This window comes from Epinephelus moara, chromosome 15, assembly GCF_006386435.1.
Source record: "Epinephelus moara isolate mb chromosome 15, YSFRI_EMoa_1.0, whole genome shotgun sequence".
Classification (NCBI taxonomy): Eukaryota; Metazoa; Chordata; class Actinopteri; order Perciformes; family Serranidae; genus Epinephelus; species Epinephelus moara.
Window position 1 is genome coordinate 14,882,886 of NC_065520.1, and position 19,442 is coordinate 14,902,327.

At 40.3% G+C, this 19,442-nt stretch overlaps 1 protein-coding gene across 5 annotated transcripts in view; it reads left to right on the forward strand.

Moving 5' to 3' along the window:
• Positions 1-19,442, forward strand: part of LOC126401690 (diacylglycerol kinase zeta-like) — a 149,422-nt gene that overhangs the window by 109,264 nt on the left and 20,716 nt on the right. For all 5 annotated transcript variants that reach the window (XM_050063099.1, XM_050063098.1, XM_050063095.1 and 2 more), the window contains 2 exons: positions 11,417-11,509; positions 18,340-18,429. In XM_050063099.1, the coding sequence (XP_049919056.1) occupies positions 11,417-11,509; positions 18,340-18,429 (183 nt within the window). The remainder of the gene's footprint in view (positions 1-11,416; positions 11,510-18,339; positions 18,430-19,442) is intronic.

Consider the following 19,442-nt stretch of genomic DNA (forward strand, 5'->3'; position numbering starts at 1 on the left):
CATCACGGAAGAATTAATTTCATTCACAGCAAAACTAAACTCTCAGTATATCTCAACCATGGTTGAATTTGACACAAACGTTGACCCTGGTTCTAGTTTTGTCATTTCCTAGTGCAGCATTATTTGGTAAAGCACACATTCATGCATGTGCTTATACCAGGTACAGTATCTTAGAGGAGAAGATGACTGCACTGGGAGAAGTTTCCAACCCTCCTCAAAGAAGTATAAACCGCTGTGTCACATCGCTGAGCTCAACTTCCTCGGTTGGTAGTTTATCTTCTGCCTGTACCCTGTAGAAACACATCGGCACCAAAGCAGTCATTTGCAGAATACAAAGTCCGTGTTTCGCAAGCGATTTCCACAAGTGTCGCAGCAAGACACTGGATCCCAAATTGCTCCTGATTATAAGAGCTCCTAGTGCCTTATATGGTAGCTTACTGCCAGCACTGTGTGTGTGTGTGTGGGTGTGTGTGTGGGTGTGTGTGTGTAAGTGAATGAAAGGGAAATTGTAAAGTGCTTGGGGTAAAGGTGCTATATAAATGCAGTACACTTCTCATTTACCAGGTCCCAAGTGAAGTCCCACTGCTGCCTTGCTTTCATTCATGTATTGCATTATGGGAAAATGGTGTAGCTCTATAGTGCACTTAAAAGTCCAGTTATTATAATGCACCTCCAAGCCGGCAATAGCTATTGTCTGTCTCTCCATACCATTTACATGAACCTGAGAAAACAGGGGAATTTCCTCAAATTTGGCGCAAACGTCCACTTTGACTCAATGATGAACTGATTACATTTTGATGGTCAAAGGTTAAGGTCAGTGTGACTTTTTGTCCATCTTATTCACGTGAACATGATATTTCATAAAGGCCTTGAGGGAATTTCCTCAAATTTGGCACAAACGTCCACTTTGACTCAATGATGAACTGATTACATTTTGATGGTCAAAGGTTAAGGTCAGTGTGACTTTTTGTCCATCTTATTCACGTGAACATGATATTTCATAAAGGCCTTGAGGGAATTTCCTCAAATTTGGCACAAACGTCCACTTTGACTCAATGATGAACTGATTAGATCTTGATGGTCAAAGGTCAGTGTGACTTTTGGTCCATCTTAATAACGTGAACATGATATTTCATAAAGGCCTTGAGGGACTTTCCTCAAATTTGGCACAAACGTCCACTTTGACTCAATGATGAACTGATTAGATTTTGTTTTTCAAAGGTCAAGGTCATTGTGACCTCACAAAACTTTATTTTGGCCATAACTCAAGAATTTCATTTGCTAATTATGACAAAATATAACACAAATTTCTAATGGGACAAAATGATGGCGTGATGATGGATGATCCATCCATCCATCCATCCATCCATCTGTCTGTACTTAGTCTGTACTTTCCATTCATGTGAACCTGATATCTTAAGAACATCTTGAGGGAATTTCTTCAAATTTGGCACAAATGTCTGCTTGGTTAGATTTTGATGGTCAAAGGTCAAGGTCACTGTGACCTTGTGTCCCTCTCATTCTCTTGAAAGCAATTTCTCAAGAAGACCTTGATGGAGTTTCCTTAAATTTGGCACCAGTGTCCATCTGGACTCTTGGATGAACTGATTAGAATTTAGGGGTTAAAGGACAAAGGTCACCATGACCTCACAAAACATGTTTTTGGCCATAACTCAAGAATTCTTATACTGAGCATTACAACATTTTACACAAACGTTTTATGGGATAAAATGATTAAGTGATGGCAGTTTGTATCCAAAATGTCAAAGGTCAACTTCACTGTGACATCATCATGTTCTGCATCTGCACTTTTCTGGCCATTATTCAACGTCATATCTCAGGAACAGAAGGGGAGACATTTGGTCAGATACTCAGATACTGAATTGGTGACACTAATCTTTGGTGTCCACCTTGAAACTGTGCTGATTGTACAGATCTTATGTGCTGTTTGATTGAAGATGTGTGCGAAGCATTTATGTTTTAGAATTAGTAGCTTCTCTTTGCTCCATATGAGTCTTGACAGGCAGGGACGTAAACTGTAACTGCAATTTGACTTGTTCATGGAGGCGGTAATTCTAGTTTGGTATGTATTTTCTTTAATTTTATTTGGATCTCATGTCCTAAAATGTATGATTACACACTTCAAGATGTTTTTGCCAAATATCAGGCAGATGAAACATAATTGCTGCCTGGGTTATGTTTACTCTGGATGTTTTTTCCCAGTCCAGGAAGTAATAGTTTGTTATACTGCACAGAACTTTTAGAGAGGTGGCTGGGATGGATGGTGGGTGCACAAAGCGCAGGACTTTGAGAACAGGGTTTGCATCCTCATTATGTTGATATAAAACACAATCTGGGTGGCATTCCCTTTTTCTTTCCAAACACATTGCTGCTGCAAATTAGACGAGTATAAATTGTAAGGTTGCTTGGGTAAATACACTGCATACTCATACATACAAATGCCTGTGTAGCAAGGCTGCAATTTATTTGTATAGCAGTGTTCAACAACAAGCCTATTCAAAGTGTGCCACATAAGGAAAGCATTAAAATAAGAAATAAAAGAAGCACAAAGCAATATAAAAAGACCCAATATTGTGATTTAAAGGGATTAAAACAAAAACAAAAACAAATGGAGGATTAAAACAGGCTAAAATAGAATAAAACAGATTAAAAAGAATAATTTAAATTACAGTGCAGTTACAGTGCAGTATGACTATTTTTTTTTTCCAAATTTAATTCAATAAAATGCCTTGGCAAAAAGACTGAAAGAAAAGGTGAATGCTCCTTCTTTGTGCTTAGTTTGACCCTGGGGACAGGAAGTAGACCTGTCCCAGATGATCTGAGAGGTCTGGACAGTTCAGCAGATCAGACTTGTATTTTGGCCCTAAACCATTCAGCTTTTAAAGTCAGTTTTCTTGACATGCAGGAAGTGAGTGTCGAGGTCTGAGAATTGGACTAATATGGTGTCTCTTGGAATTAGTGAGGGACTGTAGCAGCGGCATTCTGTATCAGCTGCAGCTGTCTGATCTGAGACCTGTAAAGACAGCAATTACAGTAGTCTAGTCCACTGAAACACATGAAGTTTTTCAAATCCCACTAAGTCCTTTGATTCTTGATATATTCTAAAGGTGATAGTGGCATCGTCAGCGCTTGGCAAAACATGGCATTAACAGTCATTTACCATCCCTGTTGTGTGGTGGATGAACTCATCCTTTGCTCGGAATGGAAGGAGCTTCCACACCTGATTGTTTTCCCTAATTTGCGGACATTCTTTTTCTTCTATTCTTCTTTGAGTTACCCGCTAACTGCTATCAGCTGCTTTTTAAAACTCCTGGGCGGGTTGCACACATAACACGTCATCAAAACGTCCCATCCATTGTCCCATCCTGCCAGCTGTCCCTGTTACACAGACATAGATTTGGCGCTTTTACTACCTCTGCTGCCTTAAAGGCGAGACAACTCTCTCCCCCCATTCCACTATTGTACCTTTTATAGAGATCGGTGAGGAGAAACAAGGGCGCAAAATTCCTGCCTGTAAGATTGCCAGCTGGCCGTTGTAGACAGCATTTCACAAAGTCTGTAAAGTTTCCCTTAACGCAACATTTCATTAATTTAGTGTAAATAATGAAAAAAGTTGATTAAGTTGCAGAAACCGGTGCAATCAAGACGTGTCCAACAATAATAACCGAGGGTAAGCCCAAACTCAATGCTGCATTTTCTTGTCTTTCTTTCTTTTTTTTTTAAACTTCATCTTGATATGCCTCATTCATTACACAATATGAGCGCAGAGCGTGACTGTGGGCAGCTTCCCTACCAACACTGTACACTGATGAAAGGCAGTGTTAACACAGTGCATTTTCATTTGCATTCTAAAGTCTCAAACAGATCTCGGGAAATGCAAATTAACGCCTACAACAGTGTGGTGAAAATGTATCAGTTGGCTATTCAACCGGTCCAAACAGATGCCAACAAAGAAAAAAAAACACTCGTCAAACAATTCCATTCATTTCACAAAATGTTTTGTGAATGGAGGATGAATATTTTGTCATTGTTAATTTAATATAAATTAAATCAACAATTCAATGTGATCCTTACTTGATAAATGAATGAATACAGGTAGTTAGGAATGACATAACTTTAAAATGAACATCTAAATAACATCTTGCATTTCCTATAGCTGTATTATTGTTGATACACAACGTTGACGCGAGAGTTGGTTTTTCCCCATTGATTGTTGCTCTTTCAAAATGAAAAGCTACTGGCAAAGCAGTGGCAACACAGACCTCTTGTTTATTTTTGTAAGCTGAAAATATCATGCGTGTTGTGTTTGATTTATCCTACCTTCGTATGTGTAGAAGAAAAGTCTGCTAGCCACTAAGTTAATTTATGCAATGGGAAATGTAATTGGCATACGCTAATAACCTTAGCATGTGATAAATCTATATATCTATTGCACGTCTGTCCATCCTGGAAGAGGGATCCCTCCTCAGTTGCTCTTCCTGAGGTTTCTACCATTTTCTTTCCCCCATTAAAGTTTTTTTTTTTTGGGGAGTTTTCCCTTACCCGCCGTGAGGGTCCAAAGGACAAAGGGATGTCGTATGCTGTAAAGCCCTCTGAGGCAAATTGTGAATTTCAGGGGAATCGTCTCTAGTGATTGGTTAGGGAAAATCGAATCCACATCCCCCATGAAAAGTTTACAATTCAACATGACGCTGCAGTGTACAGTATGTGTGTGTTTCCACAGCTGCCTTTTTTTTTATCACCATAAAAACAACAGTGTGTTCATTAGCAATGTGTTTTGATTGTTCTTTTTCAAGAGCAGCTAAATAACTGCAGTTTTCAGGGCCTGTGGGGAAAGAGTCTGATGTATTGACTATTCACAGAGGCTCTGATGCCATGTAGTTAAAAACTTTTTTGAAAAGTGCAAGGAGAGTATACAGGCAGAAGGAACTGGATTTAAAATGTTGCATAATGTCCCCCAATTTCATAGCTGAAAGAACCAAACTGTGTCATGCTAATTGGTTTTGAGTAGACGTAAGGACTAGACAGACCCTACAGCTGATACTGAGGAACTGGTAGCTTTATGAATTTTGGTGGTGAAGAAGGAGGCAAATTCAATGCATGACTTGGTGGGTAAAAGTTCAGGGGCCACTGACACAGGAAGGTTTGTTAGCTTATCGACAGCAAATAAGGGGCGTGCATTATAATTGTTCTTATGCGTCTACGCTGGCGATAGCTGTAGCTTGAGGCACTGTGTGTTCAGGTTGTCTGTCCATCATTAGTCCATCCCATTTTTGTGAGGGAATTTCTTCAGATTTGTCCACAAACGTCCGCTCAAAAATGAACTGATTAGATTTTAATGGCCACAGCTCAAAGGTCAAGGTCACTGTGACCTCATCCTTCTCATTCATGTGAACATAATATCACAAGAACGCCTCAAGAGAGTTTCTTCAAATTTGGCATTTTGTGTCCTCTTGGACACAACGATAAACTGATTAGATTTTGGTGGTCAAAGGTCAAGGTCACTGTGACCATGCTTTCGTCTCATTCATGTAAACACGATAACCCAAGAAAGCCTTGAGGAAATGTCTTTCTTAAGTGGACTAATTGCAGTTGTTAGTGATGTTAGAAAAGGACTTCCTTGCATTTATGAGGTCTTAATTCTAGAAAAAAAAGTTGTAGATGCCTTTATAGATGTTGTAATGCACCAGGGGATTTGTTTTCTGCCACTTGTGTTTGACTTTTTGACTTCATTTTAATAATGTTCTCACCAGAGTGGCATTTCTCCGTGGTACTTTTTCTTACCAGAGACAGCTTTGACTTTAGTGGGAGCAATGGCATCAACATTTGCAATGTTAGAACTGAAATTATCTACATGATTATCTCCTGCGGGGGCGGGTGTGGAAGAGAAAGCCTCAATGAATAATTCACTCGTGTTTTCGGTGATACGGTGATTATCTCTGTTTAAACATTTGTGTGCGCTTAGATAATCATCTCAAAGAAAACAGGGGAATGATCAGAAACAGCAGCATCAGTCAGCACAACCTTTGAAATGTTCAGACCCTTGGAGATAATTAAGTCCAGAGTGTGCCCCTTATCCATAGTTATTCAGAATACAGCACAGTTCTTCAGTGCTGCTGTCCTGGCGTTAGCAGCATAAATCTTATTATCAACAACAATAACTACGCAGTCAAAGTCAATGCAGGTAATGGACAGCAGTTAAGAAGAGTCATCAAAGTTGGCACCATATTAAGGTGGCTTGTAGAATGCATCTTGACAAAAAGGGTTCAACTGAAGACCAACATATTCAGTTTCGGTTAAAAACATAAACTCAAGATTGTGCTTGATAATCAAATAATCAAATCAATTTGATAATCAATCATATTTTCATGCCTCTGCACAGGCGTCAACCAAGGCTGCAGGCACTATGTTTTCGGATTGTCCGTCCATCCATCTGTCCCATACTTGTAAAGGGGTATGTCAAGAACGCCTTGGGGGAATTCCTTCAAATCTGGCACAAACGTCCACTTAAACTCCATGATGTAGTGACTAGATTTTGGTGGTCATATGCCAAAGGTCAAGGTCACTGTGACCTCGTCTGACTCACTCATGTTAACGGGATATCTCAAGAGCACCTTTAGGGAATTCTTTCAAATTTGGCACAAACGTTAAATTGGATTTAACACTAAGCTGATTCGATTTTGGTGGTCAAATGTCAAAGTCACTGTGACCTTGCATCCATCCCATTCTCATGAATGCAATATCTCAAGAACATATTGAGGGAATTTCTTCAGATTTGGCAGAAATGTACACTTCAAGGTCAGTGTGACCTCACAAAGATAATTTTTGGCCGCAACTCAAGAATTCTTACAGTAATTCAAAACTTAGCTTTTATATTTTTATTGTAATGTTTCTATTCTATAATTAGGTTTCTCGACGATTGCAGTTCTTGCTTTTAATTTCCTTTTAATATGTTTACTGTGTGCACCAACCACTAAGGCAAATTCCTTGTGTGTGAAAGTCCAGAATAGGAGTCTGCTTTTGGCCGCTGATGGGGGCCACTGCATGAGACAGCAGGTCCTTGCCCAAGGGTTATAGAAGTGGGGCATGGACACTGTCTGTCCTAAGCTGCTTCTCTCCTGACTGCACTGATGCCAGGCAGATTAGCTTGGTGTTGATTTGAATGGCAGAAATGTGAGATGTGACAGTGCTGTTTAGTGGCAGCCATTAACATCACATTGACTTTAATCTCTGATCTCAACTCTCAACAGAGGGGAGGTGGAGGGAGAGTGGTGGGGCAACACCTGTGGTGACCTTGCTAGCCTTATCAGTCTTGTCAGCTCTGGCAGGAGAGAGCTGTTCTCTCTTTTTGTCATTTTCATTATCAGCAAGGGTTTTTTACAGAATGTGCACGGTTGGTGATGACAGCAGTGACCTGGACCAGCGACCTGTGCAAACCATCATTTTAAACATTATTAGCCCCCACATGTAGAATCATTTTGTTAAATTTGGGGGCGTTAATTCATCTTTTGGTTGAGGAGATTTCTCTTTTATGTCACAGACTGCAACACAGAGAGAGCAGCGTGGTTTGATTGTGGTACTGCTTATGTTTCTGATAGCAGCGTCTCCCACAGCTAAAATTACAGGTTAAATTGTCTCTTTGGATGAGTTTTCCTCTTTGCTCCACATGAGACTGTTTTTTGCCTTTTTCTGTTGGCTGGCACTTTATATAACACTCCATATCCAAACTCCACTTGTGTCTCATTGAAATTTATTATTGGTTCAAACCTGTTTTCCACTTGTAATGTCAGGGTCGAATGGTGTTGTGAGCCAGATGTCCATGGTCAAAGTTGGTTGAGCTGAATCCATTCATTTGGCCCTTTGTGGTTGTACAGTTTTGCACTTATCTTTAGATTTAGCAGCCAAATTATCCCAGCAGGTAGAAATTCCACTGACAGAGCATGACTTCACTGCTTTTGTTTCAGTGAGTCTTGAGGAAAATTATAGTGGAAGTGCATTTAGGATGTGTCATACTCCACTTTGTTAACAAAACGGTACATAATCTGGGCTCAAAATAAAGATAAAAGGAGTAAAATCACTGTATTCAGTCCCTTAACTAATCATAGGTGTGTTTGGAGCGCCATCTCCCATTCTTTTTAAAAGCCAGGTGCATCTGCACATGGCACACTGCTATTTACATGGTGCATCTGGCAAATCGGAGAGGTGAGCGGTTTTCTGGAGCAGTGATGTTACTACAGCAAATATCATGGGACATTTAAGCAGCAAAACTATAAACTGTAGTTATAAACCTGACAGAGGAAACAGAACTAAACTTTTAGCCTCTGAAATCATCAATAAAGTTATCCTGATCTTTGTGCATAAATGTTCACAACGTCTCTCTTAACAGGGAATTGGGCAGCAGCTCTGCTCTGATCTCTGCTACGTTCAAATTTTACAGAATGTCGTTTATATTTTCCTCAATAATTATGTATTTTTTTCAACAACCCTGCAATGACTCCTCACATCCCTGTGTGTGTTAAAGGCAGAGAGTACATGCGTTATGAACCCACCTATGTAGGTGCATCTTACTATCTGAATAATACACCCTCTAAGTAGAGGGAAAATACTGCGCTATTCTGACTTCAGACCACGTTTTTGTTCGTCAGTGGCACATTGGCTTTCTGCTGCCTCAGAATAGCAATGCGCCAACAATCTGCCTGACAACAATTTATTTTAATGTCCATGGGTGCACAGATTAGCCAAAATACTTTTGCTACTTGCACAACACGGGCACCCCCGTGCATGGGGGTCGGAGCCTGTCCCAGCTGAGACTGGGCGAGGGATTGAATGCACCCTGGACAGGTCACCAGACTATCACAGGTCTGAGACAGAGAGAAAGAAAACCACACACGCTCACTTTCACACATACTGGCAATTTAAAATCACCAAAAAACCTAAATGTCTTTGGACTGTTGGAGAAACCAGGAAAACCAGGAACAAACCCACACTGACATGGGCAGAGACTGAAATGCCACACAGAAGGGCCCCAGCTGGCCAGCATGTTGGCCTGCAGTGTGGGCGCTGGCCGTGAAAATGACAACTGTGTTGGTCTAAAACAAACAATGACAGTTGTAAGGTGACGTGGTAAGATAGGCCCCTTAGTGTCATTTAGAGACAAGTATCCACTTAAATTAGTCAAAATGAATTCTGATGAATTCTTCAGTATGAATATCTTTCTCTCAAGTATGCCAGTCTTTCGATTCTGATATGCAGAGTGGCGTAATACAGTCCAGGAGTCTCATTTATGAAACAATGCGTAGGATTTATACTAAAAATTTTGTACAGACAAAAACCAAAAACGGCCTCCACCTCACCATCTGCATCGCCAATTTCCCATCTCCAGAATGTTCATGAGCATGGGTCAAATTTCCTCCCATCAAGTCTGTGTTTTTATGGATAACTTTTGCATGGGAATTGGCTAACGTGTCTTTCAGGCCTTGTTTTGTGCATACACAGTGCTCAAAAATGAGTCCCTTGGGCACAATTTTGTGTTTAGGGTTAGTGAGTTACTGTCTGGGTCACATGAATGTTGTGAGTAGCAGTAGACAGAAGTAGATCGTCGCAACCAACCCATACTTGTCATAAATTATCTTCCCAATGATTCAGTTGTTCCAGGAAGCCTCTGTTATTCATTTTAAGACAAGGAAAAAGAACAAATATAGCAGAAATGACAAGTAAGCAAAGAGATGGAGCAACAGAACACAACAAAGATGTTTGAAAACAGGCGGAATGGTACGAATCGGTGATAAAATTAAAATAATTCTCTCTTCACATGGCAGTGTATTTGATGGCCTCACAGACCACCATCACCGACAGCGCTGCCTGTATTAAAAGGTACACTATTACGACCTCCTTTGTTTATTATCGTCAGAAACTTTTCACTCTGCCCTCTAGTGCCATCTAGTGGATATAGCTATGCCAACATAAAGGATACATGGAAGTAAGTTGAAATCAGCTATCTATTTTTGTACCTAAAGGGAGTATACATGACCCTTGAGTGTGGAGTAATTTTAAGGGTAATAGTAGTAGTAAAAAATGATCATTATCATTAATCCAACTATAATTCTCCACCTCTGGTATAAATAAAAACAGTAAAAACAAACCACAAATGAGCCTCAATGAAAAGACACACATCCAAGGCTTGTTTTCAAATCACACATTATATTTTAATGGAAGTCTTACCATGAAACCCTGGCACTGCTCTCAGCGCTGAAGAAAAAGAGCTAGACTGTTCTTAGACCAACGTTATTTTATCATGCATCAGCCTGACATGACCTTTACTAAAATTTTAATCAAAGAGTCTTTGTTTTCCTGCTCCCCTTTGTTTCCTCTGACCTTGTTCTTGCATTCCTGGTTGTTAAACACACTTTTGTGTAAAAAAAAAGCTGTTTCTCACCAGTGTGATGCAAATGCAGTCAAGAATACAGATGACACCACCAGGTCCGATGCAAATAGCCTGCACATTTCGTGAATGAGGTCTAACGAGTATCCACTTCACGCAACAAAACCATAACCAGACAGAGAATGTCTGAGGGGCCACACTATATCAAAACAATCAGTAGTGATGGCCAAATGAAGCTTCATTTGGCCATTTCTAGTTGAAACCAAACTGCATTGCCATCCCTTGAGCCTTTTTCATTACACCAAGAGCGCCATCTAGTTGGTTCAGCAAATACAACTGGTGGTTCATGAAGCTTCATTTGGCCATTGCTAGTTGAAACCAAACTGCATTGCCATCCCTTGAGCCTTTTTCATTACACCAAGAGCGCCATCTAGTGGGTTCAGCAAATACAACTGGTGGTTCATGAAGCTTCATTTGGCCATCACTACCAATCGGACCCCAAAGTCTATGCTAACGGCAGCTGTTGCCTCGTTACATATTCAACTTACAATGTAAGCCACTGCTCGGCGATCTCAAGCCATAAAATTGACTTGTATTTGGTTGCTGAGGTAGTTGTTGCCATGTTTGTTGTGCATAATTGGGTGTTGAGAAATCAAATATGACAGGAAGTTCCTCTGTTTTGGCAGCTAGCTAGCTTTGACTTGAAGGGATGACGTCAGTTGGAACAAAGGATTTCATTTGTCAAGCGGAAATCTGTTGAAATTAAGGTCCATCCGAATACTTTTACCTGCATGAATGTTCTGCAGAGGTGTGCGAGCAATCATTTATACATTTTTCAACAAATTTTCAACATGCTTGGTATGAAACAGCCTGAAATTGATGAAGGACAGTCTGTGTAACTGGTGAACCACATAGGTGTCACAGATAAGCGAACAACAGTTGTCTTACATAACAAGGAAATACTCTGCTGCAATCCATATTTCAAAACATGTTCTTTTCTTGGTGATCTTTTAGGGACAGTTCCTCTGATCAGACCTCCAACCAGGTGTTTGTCTACCCTGTCGATGCTTCCTCTCCTTCACCGTCACCTTCGTCCTCTGTGCCCAGGTAAGACCACACACTGAACACAAACATACTGCAAAGAGTTTTGTCTCACTTTTATAAAGCTATACGCAGAAGAATAATATTCAGTTGTTTCAGTCAAGAGTGGATGTCAAGTTGTATTATGACATCCATACAGCTGGGACTGTGGGAAGGGCTTGGCTCACTCTGATTGGCCGAGCAAGTAGATGCAAATTTCATTACGCCGCTTCACAGTTTGAGTCGTCGAGCCTATAGAGCCCATTAGACGGCAAAGCCTGCATGAAGTAGAACTGCATAATTCTCAAGTGTGTGTGTGTTTGTGTTTGTGAGCGAGTGCGCATAAGTGCATATTTGTGTGTGGGCGTATAAATACATGAATAATATTTTTCTATCTGCATCTTTCCACAGTTTATTTTCCTGCGAGAAGTAGCCAAGTGTTACTATAGTATTTGCTATGGCTGCGCGTGTGTGTGTTTTCCATGTGTGTGTGTGTGTGGACAACACATTTCCCTGCTTGCCCTGCCTCCATATGAAATCCTTTTAACCATATTTACACACTCACTCACACAGATTAAATTCTCACCTACAGGAACCTGTTAGAGCGGTCGTCTGTTGATGCTCTGTAAATGCTTCCTCTCTTTCAAGGCAGAGAAGACAGAGTCAGTGAGAGAGGAGATGCTGAAGAGTTGCTCATGTTTTTCTGTTTGCTGATTTTTAGGATAATTCTGGTGCTTCTCTATCCTCCAGGGACCCTGTGTCCTCATATGAGGACATTACATTTTGGGTTGGCTGCACCTTATACTTCATTCTCCTTAAGAGTTGTATTCACTGAACTCAAGATGCTGATTGACCAATCTGTTTGACGGACCTGAATTCAGCTACAGTAGCTAAATGACGGATAGAGAAACCGGGCTTTATTTTCATGCAGGGAACTGTGTTTGTGCGGAGCACCGTAACATTTTTGTATGAAGTGGTGCTTCATTTTCCACCAGCTCAGATCACAGTTTATTTCCTACTTTTATCAACAGCACAACCTTGAGTGTGATTGTGCTTTTATACAGCAGCTGTAGAAGCACCATTTGTTAGTTAACAGTAGTAGGTGGTCGCATTTTAGCCATTTTTAAGCATTTTTCTGTTGTTATAGCGCCACCCAGATGCCAATTAGAGTTAAATTTCTCCAGTCACCTTGAGGCGTCCTGTTCTACATATCTACCAAGTTTAGTAAAAATCCATATGGCGGTTAGGCCTAGATAAGAAATGAGCTCTCTAGCGCCCCCATTTTGTTTGATGGGGTCAATAATGGAGGGGTCCCCTCAGATTATGTGTGGTCATATGCCTACAAAGTTGCGTGGTGATGGGTGAAACCCTTGAGATGTTATACACCTTTATGTGATGAGCCACGCCCTCCGCAATATTCATTGCCTTATAGAAGCTCAGTTTTAGTAAGTTTTCCAACTTTTGCCAAGAGGGAACTTTAGATATTGGTCCCTAGATTATGTTCACCCAGTTTCATGCAGATCGCTCAAACTTCCTAGGAAGAGATCCATTTGAAGTGTTTTTCAAAAAATTCAAAATGGCGGAAAATCTATATAAGCGGAAGTTATGGGTTCTTGAGGCAAATTTGTTCCTCATGAGGAGAGGCATCTCTGTGCAAAGTTTCATGTCTCTACGACATACGGGGCATGAGATATGCGATTTGATGAGTCAACAGCTTGAACAACATCGGCTGATGTTGTATAAGAACACCTGAAGGTTTGCAGTGAAGCATCCAGGCTTCTTTTATACCCTTCATTCTCTTCTGACAACCATTCATAGTTGAACTCAGGTGTTATCTGTGGTACAACTGATGTTGCCCTCTGTAACACCAGCACTTACGGAATGCTTCTTGTCCAATTAAGCTACGTCTTTAACTGCCTGGGAAATGCGAGGTCAGGCGCAGGGTGCTACTCTTTCTTGTGCTTTTCTTCCACCAGCTTTTAAGAACGTGGCGGGCAGGTTGCGTCTGAGGTTGCGAAGCGCCATATCACTGTCTATTTATCTGAAATCCTGAGTGCAGAGCTGATCTTCCAGGCGCTGTTTGTGTGTTGGCCTATTGTACAAGGGTCAGATGTAAAGCTCTGGCAGCTCTGCACTAAAATGCTCAACTTCTTCTCCATATTCATCACAGACTGATATTTATGGAAAAAGGGATATTTGTCGACTGTGATTGGTTGTTCGGTGCACGGTCCTATGTTCCAAAGGTTGGATTCTGTTTATCTCAGGGTGCGGTCATTGCGTATGGAAAAATAGGCACTCAAGAACGTGTGAGCACCACAAGGGCGTTGTTCTGGCGTTTGAGCGCAACTGCCATGCATCTACATTGAAAACAATGAATTCGAGGGTGCAAAAAAACTGTACATCCATACATAATTAGGCCTCGATAAAATCGTGGTTTGGCTATCACTAGGTAGAACTGTGAAAATGTTATTATGGATAAGTTGACCCTTTAAAACCTGAGCAATTTGGCTTGGCATCTTGAGCACCAAAAAGACCCCCCAAAAAATTAGTAAGAAATTAGTGGGGAAAAAAGAAAATTAAAAACTAAAGAAATTAAAAAAATTAATAGATTTAAAAATAAGAAAATTGTTAAAAAAACAAAACAAAACAACAACAAAGGACGGAACAAACAAATGGCCTGGGAAATTAGCTTAAAGATTCTAATAATTCTGTAATATTATTTTAAATAGATAATAATTCGGTTTTCCCTAGCTTTTTTAAAATAATTTCCAAAATCTATTAATTTTGTGCAATTTGTGGAACGTTTCATACCAATTTGCTTGTTCCCTTTATCTTCAGGTTTTTCAAAGAAATTACACCAACATGCTCAGGAAAATTAAAAACTAAAGAAATTTAAAGAATTAATAGATTTAAAAAAAAAAAAAAAAAATTGGTAAAAAAACAAAAACAAAAGATGAAACAAACAAATGACCTGGGAAATGAGCATAAAAATTATAATAATTCTGTAACATTATTTTAAATACATTATAATTAGTTTTTCCATAGCTTTTTTTCCCATAGATTTCGGAAAATAATTTCCAAAATCTATTAATTTTGTGCAATTTGTGGAACATTTCATACCAAGTTGCTCATTGCCTATTTCCCCATGTTTCTGAAAGAAATTGCACCAACATGCTCAGAGCTCAAGGGTTTAAATACTTCCGAAAGGCGTCTGAAAGCAGCACAAGAAAAGTGACGTTGCTCCAGGTTTCAGGGAGTTAAACGAACTAATCTTTCTCGTAGTGAGAGCAGTTATCATTGTGAGCACGTTAACATAAATCTGACAGATACGAGTACTTCAGAGTGCTTCAGTTAACAAGATAATCTCACTGTCTCTCTTTTCCTGATCACATCATGCAGCGTGTTTACTCATTAGCATCACTGCTCTTTTGTACCATTTTAGTAATGAGTGGTAGTTATTAGTACAAACACAAGTGGGCCGATGCACTGACGGCGTCGCTAAAGTTAATTGACCCTTGCTAACAGCTCAGAGAGTACAAGGCCGTGTGGCTTACAGCCTGGAACTGTATTTACTTTTCATGCCATCTGAGTTTAATTATCTGATGTCCCCTAGCCATGAACACTTTGATCATCAGTTATTAAAACAACAATGCAGACAATGTGACAATGGGGTAAAATAAACACTTACAGGATCATAATATTTCTCTTGGCATTTGCTCCGTGGATACAAAATGTAAAATGTGAGCACATATAGATTAGCATACAGAAAAGAATAGAGGGAACAAATAAAGTAACAGGTACAATGTGAGTATAGGCAGAGCAACGCAACCTGCTGATCCTCACAACACTTCCCTTTGGCTATGTGTGTATGCGCACGCACGTGTGTGTGTGCATGTGTGTGTTGGCGGGCTGATTTGCAATGCTGAGTGCACTGAGTGGGAGGATGAGGAGGAGAGATGAGACCGAGAGGCAGGGGCAGAGTGAGGGAGAGATGGGTTTAGGAGAAAGATAGAGTCAGAAAAACATTGGATGGAGAGAGAAATGCATGTCAGAGCACTCGAGAGTCACACCAATCTACTGTACTTAGACACACACACACACACACACACACACACACGCTCTCGCACAGTGTAGCAGTTTGCCCACGCAGGGCCAGAGGTGAACGTTATTCCTCCCACTATAATTACCTTTCTCTCTTGTGCTCTCTATCCCTCTGTCTCTCTGACAAACACACTGGAAGACACCTACACACCAAACATTTTGTTTTTTTTTCTCCAAATGATTTTTGAGCTGATAGCTTCACAAACCATCAGTTGACACGAAAGCATCAGGTGTAAATCTGTTTAAGCAGAAGCAGTCAAGCTCTGCGGTCAGGGAATTTCTGAAATATTAGACGGGAATGTGTCGTGAAAGAAAACTTGAGATGTGACCGTCACATAAACGTGGCAGAATTTACTCCCCGATACAGTTTTATAACATTAGACTTTATATTTAGTGCGTTGGCCGATGGAAAACCAGACTGAACAGTAACAAATAAATCTAAACGTAGACGTGCTTGTATTCTCGCCACAACAGGGCTGCAGGCAACATAGAAGTCTTAAAATGCCATGTTATTGTGTTATTGGGAGCCAGAATAGAAGGAGTCATGGCTCAAAACTTAAATTGTATCGCATGCCCCAGGCTATACTGTGCTTCTGGAAAAGAAAGAGAAGAGAGCCAGCTTTCCAAAGAGGTTGCTTGTCAGGTTGTTGATGATGGCGAGGACGTACAGGGTGTTGTCATCCATCCATCCATCCATTTTCATCCGCTTATCCGAGGCCGGGTCGCCGGGGCAGCAAGCCGAGCAAAGCACCCCATATGTCCCTCTCCCCGGCAAAGCTTTCCAGCTCCTCCTGGAGGACCCCAAGGTGTTCCCAGGCCAGATGAGATATGTAATCCCTCCAGTGTGTTCTGGGTCTGCCCCGGGGCCTCCTACCAGTGGGACATGCCAAGAACACCTCCAACAGGAGGCGCCCAGGAGGCATCTTGATCAGATGCCCGAACCACCTCAACTGACCCCAGTGGCCCCTACTTTTGAGCTAGTGCAGAGGTATCTTCTGAAACTAGTCAGCCTTAGGCATCAATTGGTACCAACCAGAGGCAGGACAAAGTCATTGTTTTGCAAGTCATAAGCAACTCTCAAGTCTTTGCACTCAAGTCCTTAGTTAAGTCCCAAGGCAAGATTGACAAGTTACGAGTCAAGTTCCAAGTCCTTAACTTTTGATTGAGTCCTAAACAAGTCAAAACGTGCTCCTCAACAAATTAAATTCCATATTGAATAAACAAAAGTCATGAATGCTTTTCGACAATATGAACTAATGTATTAAAACAAGTTTGTTGGAATTTGTTGCATCTCTGTCTGTAGTTTTCACCCTGCACATTTTACATACGGCAATCCTTTATTTTTTGGTTGACTACCCATATTTTTTGTACATTGAGATTATCTTTGGTATAATTTTTTCTAACTGGCGCTCAGTAGCCTAACGTTAGTTCTTCATGATTCTTTCTTGCAACTTGATTGGATTCTGTTGGATTGGTTCAAACAAAATGGATCTGGAGAATTAAGTGACAACTTATTGGGAATGAATGGTGTTTGATCCATGACACGCCTCTTAAGTAACATTCTTTTTAATCTTTTGGCTTGTTGGAAGGTATCAAGTATTTTTTAAATCAAGAGGTTCAAATCCAAGTGAACTCACAAATCATCGTTGTTAAGGCCCAAGTCAAGTTGGAAGTCTCTTATGATTTTGTCAAGTCAAGTCTAAGTCATCAAATTTGTCAGGCTCAAGTCCAAGTTTGGCAGAATTTTGGTAAGGAAACAACTGGGATGGCCTTTTTCAAAAGGTCCCTTGAGCTCTCACCTCAAGATATCTGAATGAAAATGGGTACAATTGGTACCCAGAGTCTTCCCCAAACTTGAGAAGGCTTGTGCACATTAAATGTTTTGTTCCTATATATATGTTTTTTTAAGGAAAAGGATAACCAGCCTATTCAAAGAACGATGAATTGCAGAACATGTATAGATAAGACACATTAAAACAGGATTGTTGTACAAAGTATATCAATATGCCATTCCTTGACTCTCATATTGACAAAGGCTAGTTTTCAACTAGCTTAAGTACGACAACAGCATAATGGAGTTCCTGAAATTCATCTATGGCTTTTGGGTTGTTGTGCCTCCCTGAGATTTTAGTTGCCCCATCTAGCCACCTTTGCTCTGCTACTGATCTATGCCCTCTGCATCCCATTTGTCTTTCTAGGTGTTGCAGTTTTGAGACTTGTGCGACTCCTTCCGTGTTCCTTTTTAGTAACGTCTCAGCAGTTTCCTCATGTATTAGAATTTCTAAGAGAATCTCACATACCCTCTGCTTCCTCTTGGTTCGCCCTGAGCGTGGCCTACTTTAACAGCCATCAGAATGCTTTCCTTTTTCTTCTCCTTTCTACCAGTGGCATTATCTCACTCATGCTCATTATCTCAGTGCTCAACTCTTCAACTCTATCTCGCAAGGATCCATTCTTACAAGTAAAGAGAACGCAGTGTTGAGGTTACAAAAAGGTTCATAGTTTTGACATTAAAGGCAGGCAGTCATGACTAGCTCACACATGCCTCCAGTATGTTCTCTTGAAGATCCTGACAGGGATTTCAAAGTAAGATTCTTATATCTGGGAATATATATAGTAAGAACATACTGTACGAAAAAGTTCTCCTCCATACATTTCCTGGGAAGCTGAAGACTTCACTGAATATCTGACCTTACAACAGAAAACATTCAGTCTGGAGTTTGTTTAGTGACTTTGCTTCCTGTGTCTTTCTGTAGTTCTTCTCAGAGGCAGCGAGTGAACAGTGACAGCTCTGCTAGTGATGCTTTAGCACATGACGCAGCACCTGTGACCAGCAAACTCATCAGGTAAGAATACCCTGAGACAGACGCACCCTGTACTGTGTCTTAATGTGCTATCGTAATGGGTTTAAGCTACATAAGTAAGATGAAAGAACAAGACATGCACTAACAAAGGACATGCAAAGGCACGTGGACAGAGTATATTTAAAAAGATCCATAGTCCATGGTTTAAAGTTTATTTCCCATTCCCTTTAAAAGCCAGGTGTCCCTGCACCTGACACACTGCATTTACATGGCGGAGTTCGCAAATTAGAGAAGCGAGTATTGCAAGAAGAGTCATAATGTCACTGCAGCAAATATCGCAAACATTTAATCAGCAAAGCTAAAAATTGTAGCTATAAACATTACAGAGGACACAACAAAATTAGCCTCTGAAATAATCAATGAAGTCCTGCTACTTCTTACATCTCTAACTCTAACCTGTACAGCAGCTCTGCTCTGATCTCTGCTATGTTCACATTTTATTTTCGAGAATGTCGTAAATATTCTCCTCATTTATGATGTATTATGTATACACATTGTGAACCTGGCTATGTGCATGTAGGTTACTATCTAAATAGTGTGCTGTTAAAGTTATTAATCATTATTAATAATTATGTTAAATAATGTGACTTAATTTACATTAAAACACCTCATGGGGCACCATTCCCAAAAAGGGAAAAATGATAGGCAGTTAATGAAATCAGTTTCATAAAATACTATCAATTTGTTACTCTGATTAATGGTTAAATTAATAACTATAACCAAAATTACTATATTATTAGTATAGGCTGAAGGATTTTGGAGTTCTTGACGTAGCAGAGGAACAGAGGTTGACTATTCCTTCACTCTTGTACAATATTAAACAGATAGCAGGTATGATTCCAAAAGTATTTATTCACTAGTCTATAGCCATTGGTAGCTTTGTCACCTTCTACCTATGCCAATCCTCAATGCCTATGTGCAGTTTCACATAGGTTGACCACGTCAGTGAGTAGAAAAACGTGGGACAGACAGAATGACACACTGACAGTTTCCGA